This window comes from Chanos chanos, chromosome 8 (assembly GCF_902362185.1).
Source record: "Chanos chanos chromosome 8, fChaCha1.1, whole genome shotgun sequence".
In the NCBI taxonomy this organism is placed as follows: Eukaryota; Metazoa; Chordata; class Actinopteri; order Gonorynchiformes; family Chanidae; genus Chanos; species Chanos chanos.
The window spans coordinates 42,791,112-42,809,859 of record NC_044502.1 but is presented as its reverse complement, the minus strand read 5'-3'; the positions used below and the strand labels follow the sequence as shown (position 1 = coordinate 42,809,859).

The 18,748-nt window shown below is 40.1% G+C and overlaps 1 protein-coding gene across 1 annotated transcript; it reads right to left on the bottom strand.

Annotated features, from left to right (window-relative positions):
• Positions 1–255: 255 nt before the first annotated feature.
• On the bottom strand, positions 256–15,684 carry dennd3b (DENN/MADD domain containing 3b). The gene is made up of 23 exons (XM_030782393.1): positions 15,601–15,684; positions 15,022–15,277; positions 14,425–14,545; positions 14,054–14,191; positions 13,828–13,942; positions 13,596–13,715; positions 11,208–11,426; positions 10,834–10,949; positions 10,406–10,561; positions 10,009–10,105; positions 9,823–9,926; positions 9,386–9,564; positions 8,613–9,137; positions 7,311–7,573; positions 6,436–6,609; positions 5,244–5,370; positions 4,621–4,728; positions 3,959–4,098; positions 3,009–3,169; positions 2,177–2,316; positions 1,499–1,617; positions 867–1,004; positions 256–458 (listed from the first exon to the last, which is right to left on the bottom strand). The coding sequence occupies exons 1-23, from the start codon at positions 15,682–15,684 to the stop codon at positions 273–275; spliced, it is 3,786 nt and encodes a 1,261-aa protein (XP_030638253.1). The 3' UTR covers positions 256–272.
• Between the last annotated feature and the right edge of the window lie 3,064 nt (positions 15,685–18,748).

Below are 18,748 nucleotides of genomic sequence, written 5' to 3'. Positions count from 1 at the left end.
TTATTTGAATGACCGCTCTGAAACAGTTTCAGTTTCAACAATTAGAGGTGAGAACGGTTCCCTGAGAACATTGACCATGTTTGAACACACCCCAGGTACCCCGTAGTTCGCCGACCCTGCCGTTAAAAAAAAAAAAAAAAAAGAAAACTCACAGACGACTTGTGACACACCGCTACCAGCCCCTCCCCTCCCCTCCCGAACATCTGGGTTTACTGAGCGCGGTCTCTTGAGTCCGTCCATACTTCCACCGTCAGGCTTACGTCCTGACTCCACTACACTTTCCAGATGGCGATCTTGCCGTCCTGGCTTCCAGAGCCGCTGAGGACGTAACGGTCCTCGGCAGTGCAGAGTGACAGAACGCTGTCAGTGTGAGCGAGCAGCTCCTTCTCAATGCTGAGTTCCTCTATGTTCACCACAAAAATCTTCCCCTTCATACGACTCTGGCATCCCACCCAGATCTGCAGAGGGGATGGTGGATGGATACAGAGATTGGAATAAATACGAAACGGTTTTAACTGAACTGAGTTATGACAAGCATTTCATCGAATATCAGTTATCCATCTGACTAAAAATTGAGAAAATATGACTTCCATTAGTGGGCCGGAAATGATGATAGACATAATGTATGTTGGCTTAGTGATCTTGTGCAGTGGGGGGAAAACAATTCAACTTTATCTCAATGTACAGAGTTGAAGTGTGAAACATTTTTTTTTTCTTTTATCACACACAGTAATGTGTGTTTATTCAGGTCATTTAGCCAAAATAAATGAGCTGGGTTTTTTTTTCTTTTCAATTACTTTCTATACAAGTTAGCGATAAATATGATTTATTAAAACAAGTTCATGGAGAGAGCAATAGCAGCATACCTGATTCTTGACTCTGATCATGCATGTGATTCCATAGCTGTGTGGGAGTTTGACCTTGTTCTGAGGTTTGGTGAAATCTTTATCATTCCACACGTACAGAACAGATGAATCTGCATAGCATGTCCAGATCTGGCCGCTCTGAAAAAACACACAGCACAAAGACACGCCATCTCAACCTCACAGTTCCCACTGGAATGATCTGGCCAAAGCCGGCTGCACGGTTTCATTCATAAACACAAAGATGGTAAACATCTGTCTTTACAGTGATCACAGAGGTGAAAAAAAGAGTTTGTGAACTAATTAAAAATTAACTCATTTAACTAATTAATTAATAAATTAATTAATTAACTAATTAAAATTAAAAGCACTTGATTGTTTGAAATCCTTTCAAAAGTGTCTGAAACACAATTATGATGGCATTGATTATGATTATTTATTTCTTTTTCAAGTTCAGGCCCTAGGGACAAAAATGGTACTGTGAAGAAGTCTTTCTTTGGTACTGGTCAACGACCAATCAGGGTTGAGCATTGATGTGACCCTCTCAAAGTGGAAGAGGACAGAAGAAGGATGCAGGGAGTTAAAACAAAGTCATTCATTACAGAATAAATCAGAGCCAAAAAATTAACACAAACCTCCGGAATCCGGACAAAGCTGCTGAAATAAGTTTCCATTTTCTTTGGGTCTTGCGGTAAGCAGATTTTACGATACTGCAGTCCAGTTTTCTTCAGCTCCGTGATGCAATCTCTGGCACCTAGTCATTAATCAAACAGAGGACAAGACTCAAAACAACCATTAATCACACAGACGACAAGACTCAAAACAACCGGTCCTTTAGAAGCACAGATACCATTTCACTATCATCTTTATTGCCTCAAATTCTCCACTGGGTTTCATTTTAGCTCAGGTCTCAGGAAAGCGTGCCTTTTGTGTGTGTAATCAAAGAGTGATGAATGATTATTACAGTGATTACAATTATAATTAATAAATAATTACTATTATTGTCATTATGGTAAGTCTATGAATGTGTATGTCATTCAGTGAATACTGATAATAAGGCAGAAACTGGACTACCCAAGGTCATGGGCAAACTCACTGGCACTAAAATACATAACTTACATTATCCAGTCAGAGACCAGGAAACAGGATTTGAATCAGTGTTATCAAATTAGTACTGACAGTATAGCATTTGTTCACAGGCCTTGTTTCTGAAGGACTAATATTTCTGACACGAGATCCCAAGGATGTCGCTTGAGTCCGACCAATTATGGTTAACCAGATAAACAATAGAACCTGGTAAGAAAGTTCCATACCACACCATAATGATCCATTGTAAATCTGAATGGAACTGAGTCTGTCACAGGTCACATGAAATTGTCTCTTCATTTTGAGAGTGGGGACATCCCACACGATGACTGTGCCATCTACACTGCAGGAATACACCTGCGCTTGACTGGAAGAACAAAACAAGGAGAGAAATATGATTTCATTACCCGGTACACTGTGTATCAGATACACTGTGTGACGCAAAGCTTGCAGCTGCATTGGTAAATAAAGAAGGGGGCATATTGTATTGTTGCTGCCATCTGCTGGCTATGAATAGGTAGGACAACAGCCCTTTAGTGCATCCAATGTTCCTCTGCATTCAGTGCAAGGACATTTTTGTAACTGCAAAGTCAGTCTGTTGACTGACAAAGGAAAAAAAGAAATAACACTATGTTAATAGCCTACTCAGAAAATATGGTAACCAAGTACCACCATAGGAAAACAATTAGGACATTGCTGATACTGGAAGTGTTAAAAACTGGCCCTCATAGACTGGAGTCCTGCTGCTTTCTCAATTCACACAAAATGATTAGAGTCTGAATTCAACCTGTGAATTGTTTTCACACCTAAGCAAATCAGTGACCCGTACTGGTTACTAGAAACAAAATCCGACAAGATGAATTCAATTTGAGGGCCTACACTGTACACCCCTCCACTTTGACTGTTTGTAATTTCAGGGTATATATGGTATAAAGAAGCACACGTATTACCTAAGAAGTTAATTCCCTCCTCTCTTAAAACAATGGGCAATGTTATCAGCCAGGCAGAGCAAAAATGAGTTCAGCACAAGGCAATGTGGCTGCATAAGTGAACATTCACCTGAATACGCTTTTCCTGTCCTCCAGAGCGAAATCCATAACATCACTACGATGTTCAGTCAGCTGCTTGTTATAGGACAGGGTGCGAGCATTGATTATGTAAATGACAGAATCCTCAGAGCCAATCCACACCTGCTCCCTGTTCAATCCCAGCATGCAGTTCTGAGAACAAAAATGTGCAATCGTGTGATATTGTTTATATCTTTTATATCTATTATATCTAGCTTATATCTATTGTTTTTGTTTTTTGTTTTTTTTAAATGTCTCAATACAGTTATTTTCATCATTAGTAAGATGGAAAGAAAATATGCAGTGTCATACTCAGTCTGTTGTAATGGATTAAGAGATTCAATATTGCTGCATTAAGGCCTGTTCTCAAATGCAAATCTCCAATTCAGACACTATCAGATTAGCAGATTAGCAGATTAGCATCTTAACATGACAAATTGACGTCAGGGCATCTCAAGGGAGTACTAACAGTAATGACAGATGAAAGGGAGAGGAGTCTACAGCTCTCCAACAGGTATAATCATGGCACTGAAAATGTCAACCACTAGGTGGCGACATAGGACACTTTTTTTTTTGGCCAAGCTGAGAGGCTGTAAACATTTTAGACTGACATCTCTAATTCAGTTTAACTTATTTTTAGACAAATTCTTAATAAATCAAAGAGTCAGTCTTGGAGGATTATTCCTTGGGAATCCTCGGATGTCAAAGTGAAAACTTCATACAAGCAAAATACTTCATTACATTCATAGTTCCAACAAAGAAATAGTTCCACATTATGCAGTCAAATAATAAAAATAAAATAAAATAAAAATAAAAATACTGCAAGATCAACATATCCAGAAAGAGATAGATTAAGAGAGAGATTGATTCATTTTCAAGCTTTCAGACGTGAAGTTTGTCAGGTTCATGCCCTTGATGAAGCTGGTGTTGATCTGGTCTTACCAACTGGGCAGTTCCTAATTGAATGCACTGCTGCTCAATGGACCAGGTGGCTGCATCAAACACAACCAACTTTCCCTGACTGAGCGCACAGAACAGCTTTGGAATGTCATCTGGATCGGAGTCCGAGACTGTCAGCTGTCCTGCAGGTGGAGGAAGAGGCATTAAATACTACATTGATCAGGTATTCAAACTCAAAATTATATCAAGTTTATGCTTGCAAAGTAATGTAATGCTTAAATGCGTTCAGTGCCGGTCAAGAATCAAATGGGAACAGTAATGGGGAGAAACTGGTCAGTTGCATGATTATGCCAATTGGTCAGCTCAGCAGAATTCAGTATGATACAATCATGTGTCAGCTCAAAACACGTGCACATAGCCCATTTTGGAAAATTCCCCAGAGAATAGCGGAATAACTAGCCTATGCCCATTACGTTCTTATCTCCATGGCGTCTCTCTCTCTCTCTCTCTCTCTGTCAATAAGTATTTGGCGTGTTATGTTCTCTGATTTAAATGGTCACGGTTGATTCATGTCGTTTGCACAATGGCCACTTATGCAAATCCACGTGATCAAAAGGAACGCTTCAGAGCACGAGAAAACACGCAAGTAAGCGTAACGTTAGCCTTGCTCAACGACGACCTTAGCATTAGCGTAGCTTTCTAACCTGGAATATAGAGAAGGGCGTTGACAGCCTCAGGAGCGGGAAGGTCAAGAGACGGGCTTATCTTATGTTGCAAGGTCTCCGTTGTGGTTGTAGGAACCATCACAGGTGCTGGTTATTAAAGACAGAACAAAAACAGGATATAAAATACACAACACAAACCAAACAAAGATTATACTGTTTGTTCTGTGGAACCTCAGAGCACTCTCCTTCACAAACGCAGTCCCAAAATCAGCCCAAGAGAACCAGTATATGGGTGCAAGTTCTTTTTTAAAATTAATTGATTAATGAATTCATTTTTTTTTTGTAACTGATTAATTCACTGACTTATTAAAGCTTTAAACTGGACTAAGTGTTTGTCCATTTCCAGGCTCTACCTCAAAGTCAAAGTCAAAGTCAAATTAAAACCTGCCCACATACCAAACCCCTCTCGCCCTGAAAGCAGTAACACTCGAGTTATGAAATTACAGGAGAAACTTGCAAACAGAATCATTACGGATAGCTTTTATGTTCTCTTCAGTCTGACAAAGCATACGTGGGTGGGGAGGGTTAAATGAAAACAGTTTTGATTTCCCACAAGATTTTACATCGTTTACACCTCACAAGACCAATGTCCTTCACTCTACCTTGTCTTATCTTGTCAAGGGAGGAAAGTTTGGAAGCAGCGTAAATGGCTTTCTGTGACGGAAGGCAGCCAACCACAGCATCCATAAGCAGAACGTTAGTCAGTGCTTGCTGCACATACTGAGGATCCTACCAAAGGAAAACACGCATTCAGTACAACTGAGGAAGCACAGCACAATCTCGTTATCGCATTCAAGTCGATTATAGACGGTTATAAGTCTAAATATGGCTTAAAAAGTCAGCAGTAAACGCTTTTGCGAGTTTTCAGTGTTTACCACAGGGGCCATGGGCCATTAGAGATATCATTTGACCTTTTTAATCTACAACCGCACATGCATCTGAGAGGCCAAAGGAAGAGACGCAGGATGTGTCAATTCGCGTGTGGCTTCACAGACGGCCAACGAGACAAGAGCTTCCTGTTAAATCATTTTCTCATGGACCGTATGCAATGGTGATCTGATGGTCATCTCAATTTTCTTCAATACTCTTGACTGTTTTTTTGGGTTTTTTTCTCAACCAAATCAAGGCTCCTCTTGTGTGTTTTCTTATTAAACCGTTCTTACACTGAGCTCTGTTTTTTTGTTTTTTCAGAGCACAACAAGTAACAGACTGGAGATGACTGATTACGCTTGCCGCATATTCTGGTTTCCTGTTGAATGTTATTTAACAGCTCTGCTTCCTGAAGATGATCGTTTGGCTACGTTTTCTGACTGCTCTGCAAGTCTCTCTCTTTGTTTCATCGTGTCTCTTAAACCTCTGCAGCAAACAGTCTTTTTTTATGCAAACAGACAGTCTTTTTTTTTATGCAAAATTACATTCAATATCATAACATGGGTTATTATCGTGGCTTCATAATGGAACACATGGGTTGGTCCATAAGTTAACAACATAAAAAGTGCATTAACGGAGCCATGTTGTTTTCTTTCTATTGCCACAGATTCAATCAGGGATCAGTCAAAATGACCTGATCTTTGCTTTTGTCATTGTTTTTACACCCACGCAGAGCAAATGAAATATCGCAAAAACTATAGGAAGCACTAGGTTTTTTAAAATCTTTAAAACACAATGTTATTCTGTAATATTAAATTGAAATAACTGCAGAACTACCCATAACTGTAGAAGACTACCCATTGCCCTCTTTAAGCTTTCTTCACAAACGCCGTATTCAAAAAAAGAGCAGAAAGGCCGAGGTACCTTGTGCTCGTCTGCCATCGTCCTTCCCGCCCACATCTCTCTAACGATGAGGTTCCAGAGGTCACATTCTGATTTCAGGTTGGCCTCAAAGGTGTCCTTCTTCATGCATGTCTTAATTCTCAGAGATTTCATGGACCTCAGGGATCTCCTCAGGGAGGAAACAACTTCGACGTGCTGTCGAGAAAAGAAAAGTCTGAAGGGTTAGGAAAAATACACAGAGCGAAGGACGCTCACTCGCACGACATCGTACAGTAAGCTCAGGGCAGTTTTGTAGTTTTAAGTGTTTTGCATCTATATCTGAACGGCAGATTATAAAGTGAGGTGAAGTCTCCACATTGAGTTTCCCGGTTGCACCACATTTCAAAGGCAACAGAAGGTTCAGCTGTAGGTTCCCAGGTAACCCTGCCAATCTGGGTGGCTCTCTCTGTTACTAATGATGTAGTTGCAAGTATCATGAATGGATAGTGCTTCTCTCCAATCATGTGACTTTTGTGGTTGCTGCTACACAGTCTATAGCATGTAAAGATACACTGGCACACTTCACGTGGACTCGAAGAGGCATGTGCCAGCATGCGCTTTGATTGAGGTGGCGACCATGTGAAAAGGAGGCCTTTCATAAGTTCATGAGTTATTAGGTTATCCAAAGTGGGGACGAACACGAATTCGCTTTAATTGATTTAAACCAAAAAATGAAACAGTGTTGATTTGCACTGACATTCTGTAACTGGGGTCAAACTCTGAGTTATCCTAACTAAATCCAAGACCACACATTTGGTTAACTCTGACACTTAGGAAACTCGAGAACCTGTGAGCCCGTTCAGCATCACCCAGATCGGTTAAATCAGCAAACTTATTTTCATTACAAATCTACACACCTCAATATCTCTGAACTTGGCGATTTCGACAAACCCCTGTCGTCCGACGGTAAGCAAGAAGAGCCTTTTCTGCGACATGGCGATTTTTCCGACTCCGAGGCTAGTTCTGACAGAGCTGGACAGCTTGTACACGCATTCGCTGCTGTCCAGGTGTTCCGCTACCCCCTCCGGCAGTTCCATCTGTTCAGCCTCCGCTTCCGTCTCCTTCCACACCGTGTAGAAGATGCGAAACAGCTCCGGGTTTATTTGTTTCTGCGATTGGCCTTTAGATAGAGAAGAGATCAAAAAAAAAAAAAATAGGGGTGAAGAAAGAGATTAATTCTGACAGACATTGAACAAAAAGGAGAAACAAGGTGTGGAAAGTAATGGTTTAGTTTTCGGCCTGGCGTTAGTGCGTGTTGTACAGTCTCTAGAGTAATCTATTCATCTGAACAAAGCCTCAGTCATGTTCAGCACTTCAAAAAAAAAACTGCTATGAAGCAATGCATGTACTGAAAAAAACAAACAAACAAACAAACAAAACACACAGACGCATTCCACAGCATTAGTTACCTCTGAGGGACACGCTAGGCCTCTAAACTACAACAGTTACGACGGACATGACTGAAACCAACATAGCTCACTTAAAGAATTTTATCACGGCAGTATCTTGACAGATAAACTGTTTCATCTGGTAAAGACAACAAAAACAGCATTCCAAAAGCGTTACCTGCTGCAGCACAACGTAAGATACATTAAGAGTGCAACAATACAGTGCATGCCAAAGCCGCCATAGCTCCTCATGCCTAGGCCTGTGTTCCTCTTACATTTACACAGTTTCCTCTGCTTACCATACAGATCAACGTCAGTGTAAAATACTGAATTAGGAGACTTTCTTCTGGTTCCATCCAAATCACTCATTAGAGGCTCTTTGGAAGAGCCTGCTCAGAAATAATAAAAACGTACAAAAAAAAAAAAAAGAAAAAGAAAACGCAGACTATCAGTTTTCACAAGTTATTCCACAATATGTAACGCAGCAACTGTATGTAAGGATCTAAAAAAAGCAAGCGGGACAAGCAAAAGTACATTTGGCACAAAGCAATAGCTCTGTGGATTTGTTTTCTTTTGTTTTGTTTTGTTTTGTTTTTAAACCATGGCATAGAGGCCAGTTACAGTTTCTGAAAATCAAGTACGCTACGAAAGTAAGCGTGATCGCATCTCATGCCGCCTGTGTTCTCTCATAGAGAAAAAGGTATTGTTTTTTTTGTTTTTTTTTAAAGTCACTATAAAACAAATACTGAGTACACGTCGGATCAAACATACCCAGGGTAAGGGCGTTAAAGAGTTGACGGATAGTAGGCACTTGCTTCACAATGCCTGACTCCTGAATGACCTTCACAAAGTCCTCCAACGACATGCTGCTCTTGGGCAGCGAGAACTTTTTCACGTGTTTGTCAGACTCGGCTGGTTTCTGTTCCTCTTCTCTCTTGACCTTGCCGACGAGGTGTTTCAACTCAGGGCATTGTTCGGCCTGCGTCCGCTCCTCTTTCGTTAACGAGTGCACCAGCCTCTTCACAAGCTCGCCAGGCAGTATATCAATATCGGTCTTGTACAAGTTATTAATGTCTCGGAGGGCCTCCAAACGCTTCCCGCAAAAAGCGTTCATGAAGCAACGCAAGTAGTAATATCTGGCTAGCAGGGTCGAGTTGTCTTGAGGCACACAAACTATGGATCTCTCCAGAAGATTCACAACGTCCTTGTAATATTGTTGTACACAGTGGTAAGCAAAAGAAGAGGGAAACTCTGGGAGCTTGAACATCAAGGCAGGTTTTGGCTGGACCTTCAAAACTATCAAAGAAACGTGCCAGAGAACAAGAAAGATGTTAGTACTATCAATAACTGTAGTATTAAAACCAATATCGTGATTGTAGTTTAGGACAATTACAAATTACATGGTACGTTACAGAGGCCCAGAGCTGCTAAAAACTGAAAGAGAGAGATTTCTTGTTTGAATTAAAGTACAAGAATCTGACACAACAGATTTCTTGTATAAAAATACATTGCATTTTTTTTTTTTTTAAATGCCACAATCTTACGGGTGTCAGAGACGCCTTTTTTTAGAGGGAGTTGACTTAAAACCACGCTGTTTCGTTCCTCTCCCAAGTTAGGCAGACTCTTCTGACGCGTCTTTTGCGAACGGTTCTCAGAGTTGCAGTACTTGCTGACCAGTTCCATTACCGTGGGTCTTCGGGGACCGTCAGTCATTGATTTCATCCTGTGAGAGACACCAGTGAAATGTCTAATATTTTCTGTGTTAAGAAATACAAGGAATAATTCCTGTACAGTTCCTACCACAGCAGCCTCCAGTAGTCGATTTCAGTTGGCTGATTTGACTTGATTTACTTTAACAATTAAACTTTGAGTGTGACATCCTTGAAGTATAGCAGTATATTTTACAGTACTCTCAGACAACAAGTATTGATAAAATTAAATGAGGTTCTCTTGCCAGAGAGGTGAAATCCGGTATACTTACCTCTGGATATCTGAGCGGGTGTGTACTTCCATGCGAGCGAATGCATCCTGCTTTCTGTCCAGGAGGTCCCTCAGGAAGGGCTGGAAAATTTGGGTCTCTAAAACCTAACATACAGAAAAGCCCAGCAGTGGTGAAGCGATGTTATGGCTGACTGGAAACCAGATGTCTTATGAAACTGACGGTTACCTTTTTATAAAATGGACGGTCCTTTGGATACCTGGCCTTCAGGAATTCGTCAGTATTAAACACCCGGTGTTCATAATTGAGGTGATCAGTTACATCTCTGAAGAAGAGGACACAATTTTACTTTTTTTTTTTTTTTTTTTTTTAACAAAATGAAAACAAAGACACTTAGAGAATGACGCTAAGAAAAAACGGTATATTTTCAGGTATAATGACAGGTTTTCTTTTTCCTACTTTCAGACCCTTAGAGACGTCATTGTGCTTACGGTAAATCACAAGCCCACACACGAACCCTAGACTGTTCTTGAGTGCCGTCGAAACATAATGCTTTAAAGATTTTAAAACCACTTGCAACACTTTATAGGCTCACTTAAGAACAGTTCAGAGGAAAACAGCACACCTGAAAATGTTAACCATTAACTCCAACATCATCTTCTGGATTTCCCCATTCAGACTTTGCTGCCATTGCTGTCTGTGCATTCTCAGGTCATTGATATTAGTGCAGGTCCCATGATGGATGAGGTCAAGATCATAGTGTAACTGAAGCCCTGCCCACCTGCACAACCACAAAATGTTAAGAACACATAAATGCATGTGCAAATTCAAATTGTGGGCATAAAATTGCAACTTTGCTCTTTGAAAGGTCATAGTGGTAGCCTAGATTATAAGAATAAGGTAGCTATCTAATTAAAATGACCAGTCAGCTATTTCAGTAGGGGTTAGTACATATTGCAAATAGGCAACACAGCTGTAGAAAATGCGAAGTAAAGGTGCAGGAACTTCTTTTGTTTTTCTGGTAAATTTGATTTTAGAAAAACCATTATCCACCTTGTCTCAAAACACTGTGATGCATCTACCGGAACATTTGGCAAGTCTACACACTCCGACTGCGAACTAGATACGGTCCCATCGTCTATGTTTATCAAGACCGAGTCATCTGTTTCCTGTAAAAAACATAATTTTAGGAGGTCATGGAAGTCACCAGCTATTTTAATCGAAACAACAGCTATATTCTAAAGGTCAGCTTAGAAACAGTTAGTGCCTTGACTGGTTGTAACATCCTTATTTTAACTTCCTCTGCACACTGCCATACCTGAAATAACTGAAACATGATCAGTTTAATACACAAAACAATCAAACTCGCTTAGTCATCCCAAGCAAGATTTATATCATCAGCTGTCAGAATGTTAAATGTCTGTTACCGTAGCAACTTCCTTATAATGGTTGAGGTGACAACCCATTAGGAAACCGGTGGGTGCCATGACAAAGTCAAGCATCTGGTGTGAGAGGATGGGCACAAATGGGAGCTGCCAGCATAGTGGACGAATGTAGAGCATAAAACACTGGGCGACCAGCGTGAGTCGAGCCCAGTCTGAGGAGAAGAGCACCAGCCTCTGCTCGGTCAGAATACCTGTGATTATCTGAAAACATGGAAAGAATTTTTTTTATGCAAGTTTAAACGTCTATTTGAAATCTTCAGTCTTGAAGAGCAAACATAGCTGGCTGGAGATACAATGGCTACAGGATTTTTTTTCAAAATGACAAATTCATCTTGCTATTATTAATACGTGCAAAAGCGTGGGAAAAAAAGTTTCTTCTTTGCTTCTGTAGCTCTTGCGCCCTTGTATATTACAAACCAAGTAGTTTGAAATAGCCCGATATTTGGCAAAACCTTTGAGGTTTGTATATTTGACCTTTTACTTTAAAAATCAAAATCACTGTATAAAACTGAATGTTTATAATTTACCTAACTCTGTGACTATAAAATGTCAAGTCAGTTCATCCTTCAGTTTTCTCTCAGAATAGGATGGAAAAAAAGAAAAATTCAATTTCACCCCTGACAAATAAGATGACAAAATAATGTTTTCCTTCTCTTTTTCATTGCCAAAGTTGTGGCTCAGTGTCCCCACGTCCGTTTACATACACGACATACACGACACCTGATCTGCTCCAATGGCACTGACCATTTCCCTGGGTGGATCAGACTTAGGAATCTCTGACGGTAGACTCCTTGGAATCAGCCTTGTTGGATTTTCTTACGATTTTAAAAGTAAACGAACCGGACCAAAAGCGTGCTTGGCGAGAAGCTTTACTGGGTGGAGATGGAATCCAGCAGCATTTCTATCTAAGAAGCTTCAACTCAGAGAACTGTTACCGTGATCGGCCCTTTATACCATGAAACAAATGGCAACAGACAATAGGTTTACAATGTTGCAGCTTTAACCTATGCTCCCTATGCAAATCTTGGTGTTGATGCTAAAGGACCCTTTGTTTGTGGCGGTTGCCGATTGCCCACTCCTGGTTATATTCTACAACTGATGGCTGTTGCCTGCCTTAATCAGTTGCTATTAGCTCCAACTGTAATGTGGTGCCAGAGGTGTGAAGCTTTCTTTGTAACTATGACAATAAGGCTGTCAGGTTCAACAGTTCTCTTATTCTGAACCATTTCTGGTCAAATGTTACAATTATTTCTTACAGCCTGAACTTTCTTTATCACAGCCCCAACAGGAAACCTTATCTGTTCCTAAAGAACAAGATCAGATTCCCTCTCTCTCTCTCTTTCTCTCTCTCTCTCTCTCTCTGTCTGTGCCTCCCTCTTAGTGTACAGCCAAACACTCATCTAAGCCAACGGGATACTCTCCCTATTCTCCCTATACATCTCAAAATCCTTTGCTGACTTTTCTCCCCTTAAAAGAAGACTGGTCCTGTCCATTCTTTTCCCTGGTTTACCCCTGAAGTTGAAGTTATGAAAGCTGATGGCCGATGCTTTGAGTGTTTATGTAAGAATCTAGCCTTACAGTTCACTTTCAAACTTACGCGATCATCTTCTCACATACTGGTATGTCCTCAACACTGTCTGTTCCTCTTATTTATGCTCCATCATCGGCAGAGGTGCTTGAAACCTCAAAATCCCTTTTGGCACTATAAACAAATTCCTCCAACACTCTGTCTATATGTTATCTTCCCAGGCAAATACAACTTTTCCTCTGCTCCAGTTACAGCAGGTTGTTCAGCAGGATTCAGTTCTTGGTCCCCTTCCCTGCTTCATTTACATATTAACAATCTGAAAAATGGGTTCATGCCTTGGCCTCAGATTTCCCTGTTATAATGATGACGCATGGATCAACATTAGCACCAAATCCACCACACTTCTGCCACCTTCCTCGCATTCGAACCCTCAAAAACATCCATAATTATAGGGTCATTTTCTGAACCCTTACTGAGCTTTGAACCTTACCGTAGTGCTCTTAGGGGAAAAAATCACCTCTCTATCATCCCTCAGTGTGAAAGATATTGCAACATTGGTTCAAGCCTTCATTGGCTCTCACCTCAATTTTTGCACTATTTTTTTCCATGGTACCACTGCCAAAGCCACAAAAGACCTCAGTATGTCCAAAATTGTGCTTTAACATACAGTACACCCATTGTCTGTCAAACACCTCCTCACCAAAAATGATTTATATATCGTAAGGTCACCTCAGACTTGTAAAAGTTAGTATGTACACATATTATTATTATTATTATTATTATTATTATTATTATTGGTAATATATCTGTATATCTGGAATGTATTGTACTGTATCCCTTGCCTGTAACAGTTCTCTAGGTTTAAAGCAGAGGAATGGAAGATGTAGGTCTAGATCAACCACTGGCTGATCTTTGTCCTCTCTGGGCGGCAGCACAATCATCAGAGACTGGAGATTAAACATCTGTGGTGAAAAAAAAAACAAAAACAAAAACAAAACAGTATAAGAATAAGCAGTTCCGCATAAAACAACTTATTTTCAGCTCTGAGCAGAAGTGTCTAAATTATTAGCATACCACATGAAGCTCCCCAGGGGGCGGTATGGGAACCAGGGCCAGTTTGTCTGAAAAATCCCTCACCAGCTCCTTAAAGTCTCTCATTTTTTTGCAGGTTTTGAGCTGATCCAGGAGGCTTCGAGGAAACAAAAAGTCAAGAGTCAAGGATATTTTGTATATTCGAAACCTTCAAGGAAACAGGGTTAGCAGAATACCTAGAGACAGGAGAAAACAGGCCAGGTCTTACCAGGAGAGACAGTCCCTAAGGGCATTATAATACGGGTGCTTAGATACCACGCAGATCCCATAGGCAGTGTAAAGTCGACGAGGCCTGAAGTCAGACCAGTGGCCATTCTGTTGCGTTGACCTCTCCTGGAACACATTCACAGATAAATACATACATTTTCCTTACTAACTTCCCTTGCATATAGTGGTCAGACAAACATTACAAATCAAGAAAACACAAAGACTGTGGCTATGAGTTCAATAGGGAATGGAAAAAAAAAAGGCTTCTACGAATTTCCATGGCATTTATGCAAGAATTTTAAGTTGAGATTTATGATTATTCATTGATTAACAAAGAAAAAACAGCAGAAATTACTTTAAGAAATGAAGATTCCCACCTGGATTGGTCTATAATGCTGAAGCACCACGCCATGCGTTTGGTCACCACAGACGTCGGTGAATACCAAGAAGTGGAAACGATCATCTCTCTGCTCGCAGGACACCTCAAGCCCTCCTGGTTTAAAAGACGGCACATTTGTCACAAACAAAGGTCATTTAAAACATGATTTTATGACGTGTCATTTGTCAGACTATATACTGCAGGTTCCATTGTTTGTAGTTTATCATTTGAACCATATTTCTGATGAACATCCCTGATCAAGCCCAGGACCAAGTAAGGCCTATGACAACCATTTTAAGGTGACTCAAGCGTGTCTGAACAGGTGCAAAACAAGGATCTGGTGACCAGCTGTCATATGAATCGAGTGGGAGGCACTAGCTCATTAGGTTCCATTGTTAGATATGTGCTGTGTGCTAAAGATGCACATTAAAGCCCAACAGCACACAGGAAGGTTTAACAAACAGTTTCCTGTAATTCAACAGGTGATTTGCTGATTATAAAATAATATATGAGACATTATAAGACATTATACGACATTAAAAGACATAAGAATTGTAAAAAAAAAAAAAAAAAAAAAAAAAGAGTCCTACCAGGGAAGCACAGATGTGGTAGAGCGACAAGGTCAATATCTTTGGGAACACTGACATCCTCAGTGACTCCTTCCTCTTTCTGGACATCACATGGGGTCACCACCTGCTTTTCAGGTATCCTAAGGAAGGAGCGTCTCCGCTGATGACAAAACTCTTCATAGTTCTCATTAGTTTTGGGGACATGTGTTGGTGCATGGACCTGCAAGACCTCTGGTTCCAGCACAAGGTGCCGAACACCCCTCCCCTCCTGCTGTGCCTATGAAAAAAAAAAAACACATTTTGAGATTCTGGACATCAGAATTACAAAAACAATATGCCAAAAAACGTGTTTTAAGCTTCGGATGGAGCTCTTGCTTTTCTAAGAAGATAACGGTGTCACTGAGGACTGGACAAATTTGAATATGTACGTATAACAGTTGCTGTAATTACAGTTAGTTACTCCATGTCACATGGCCTCATTCCAGTCTCATTCCACAGGGATGAAGTGTAAAACATTGCACAGCGGCAGTAAAGGAGGGGAGAGATGGAAGAGAAAAGATTTTGCAGACAAGGATGAGATCAGAGACGTTTTTTTCCTACCTCATAGACTTCTCTGAGTTTATCATTCGAAGCTCCAACGACAATGCAGGCTTCTAACAGTCCAGAGAGCAGCTGTCCTGACATTGATGTCAAAAAAAAGCACACGTCCTTTCTCACGAGATCACTGGGGGCACCCAGAGCAGAATCACGATGTAATGTGTGCGCCGCATCTACACCTTGCTGATCAAATGACAAGTCACACTTGTGTAACAGGTGTATTTATGCTCATACATCTATATTTTTATAAATGAAAAAGCATGCCAGCTAGAAATGATCTGATCCACATTCCTAGCAGGTTCAGACTTGCAATTCAAACGTCCAAAGGGGTTGTGGGTAGTCACAATAAATTAGACTTCCCCAGTTCAATATTTTTCATACTTTAAGGTTCATAGGCCTAGAACAGACCTTATCAAAACGGTAGTGGGAAAATGAGCTAATGAAAATGGTAACGGTTTGCTGGAAATATCATTTAAAAGCTTAATTAGGTCTTTTCACGATGCCTTTAAAAATGTGGGCTCAATCTTCTCTGATGAAAAACAGAAGTGCAGTCCACTTAGTGTTTTGGTTTCAAAACAAGACAAACTGTCATTATTTACCATCTTTAGAACAGAGAGTTGTGCTGATCGTTTTAAATAATCTACTAGTGCGTAACGAAACTTCCTGCGGGAAACAGGTTTTGTGAGACAGAAAGCTATTCGAAACAGCCCACCGACACCCAGACTTCATGCTTTTGACTGTAAAATTGAGACGCTCGCACGCACGCACGCACGGACGCGCGCGCGCGCACACACACACATGCACACAGAGTAATAATGCAACACGATTTAGGCAACATAAATGATTTGTGCAACTGCACAGTGCACAGGAACTTCGCTGAGTAATATGAGGTTATAAGATAACATTTCCTTTAAAGGTATGCGATTACTACAGATACTACCAAGGCATTAGGTGTATCTTTTGTGATAAGAATTTAAACCAATTATTCAGTCAAATACCAGATTTGCAGCAGGTTTTTACACCATAAATTACCTGCACCGTTGTGTACTAAATCAGTTGCGGAGTATCCTTAATCGCTGCTTTCGATCACTATATCAGTAATTACAATGCTCCTAAATTATAGCACCAAATACTAGGCTATTAATGATCACAAAGTTACCAACTGCCAAACATGCTTAAGTCATCAACTAACCTGTTACTTGCTCATCAGTATTCCAACGCTTGTATAATCTAGGTAGAATTTTTAAGGATGTTCCACCCAATGGCGCGACAACAAGCGTTTAGCGTTTTACGGACGCCTCATGGCATAGATCTCAGTTCGAAATAAACCGAAAGTAAACCCTCATCTCATCTACCTAATCTGATCTAATTCCGAATAGCATACTGCCATCTGCTGGCGCATAAACACAGAACCGCTAAACAATGTCAGACGATTGGTGTTTTCAACCAATTTTAATTTGGCAACGATAAAAAAAAAAAAAAAAGAAAAAGAAAGAAAAGAAAAAATTAAATTAGGTAATCGCATGTGAAAAAACATTAGGTTTTGAAAAGTTAAAAAAAAAAAAAAAAAAAGTCACTCAAACATTTGGTGTAAAACAATCTGTTGAAAAGATGCATTCAGCATTCAAACAACTGTACAAATATTTACAAAATAAAGCATTTTGTACCTGTATAGACAGTATGTTTGGTCCATAAAAACACCAAATCAACAGCATTTTCACAGCAGCTCTTAACACAGCATGTTTCTATAACTGTGCTGTGGCTCTACAACATACCTGGTAAATATAAGAACATTCTGAGTTCAATTAAAAGATTTCAATTAGAAAACAAAAAACAAAAAACCCCCACGAAACTTAAAAATCGTCAAATAATATTCTCAGTGTACTCAGGCGCTTCCTCTTTATGATTGTTCCCCGTGGAAAATTATAATGACAGTTTTAAAGGCTTTAAGGCTCTTGATTTAAGTCATGTTCATATCTTAACTTTTCTTTCTTTCTTTCATTTTTAACATCACTTTCACAATTTGTTTCTTGCTCACAGCAGTTAAGGCAGATGATCAGTTTCAGAGGAAATGAAGTCATGTACAGGAATGTAAAAAGAAAATAAAACAACATATCCTGCGTGATTGTATTTTTTCCCTTTAAAAAAAATAAAAAAGTCTCCAGCACTTGGGACAGTTTTGTTTTTTTCTTTATCTAAAACAATGCCAGGTTTTAACTCAACTAAAACAAATATTACTGAAATGGCACAAGGGAGGACTAGTTTCTCCATCGTATTTAAAACAAATACCTATACGGTCCAAATGTAGGAACCTGTTTAAATATCAGAGTTGTAGGGAGCTCTGATCTGGTACAACCTCTGCTACAATAGCTACACACGTGTGCATTTCACACAAATAACAGTTTAACCAGAAAGACTTCTCAATCGAGCTTTGTGCTGTGACCCGTTACCATGGAGGTGGGCAGCACTTCAACTGCATGCTGACACAGCAGAGCTCGTTCAAAGAGGACAGTGTACGGTTAGGACCACACCTCCGTTCATACTGGTAACCAACGTGGCCGTAAACATAGCAGTATGGAAACAAGGGAGGCTTCCACAGTGTCTCTAATCACAATGGACACGTGCCATCAAAATCCTTTTGGAACTATCATTAGGTCTTCATTAAAGCAAATCAAAATCCCATCTCTTGTTTTTTTTATTATCATTCAAGCTATTCAACTGAAATTACCCCATAGAAACTTACAGAAAAAAAAAGGAATGGTCTCTTCATTAAGAGATTTTGGCCTTTGTGCATAGCTAAGACATTTGAGAAATGAACAGGTCAATTCTCAGGTGCAGCATTTCTTTAATAAACCCCTGAGTTTACTGGTGTATTTATCACATGCCCACAACTTATCCAGCATTAATAATGAATATCAACTGAGCACTGATAACAGACTGACACGGCCAAGTTATCGTGTTAGATGTGAGTAGGACTGTGATTGCCAAATGCTGGGAAGTAAAACTCTTCAAAACACCATCATCATCATCATCATCTTCATCATGTGGAAACAGAAAACTCTTTTTTTACTGTAGTGATGGCGGTTCACCTGGGTAAAGTGGGTTGAAGTGGCTGTTGAAGTGTCTGGGTTAACAGTTACACACAGGGTTA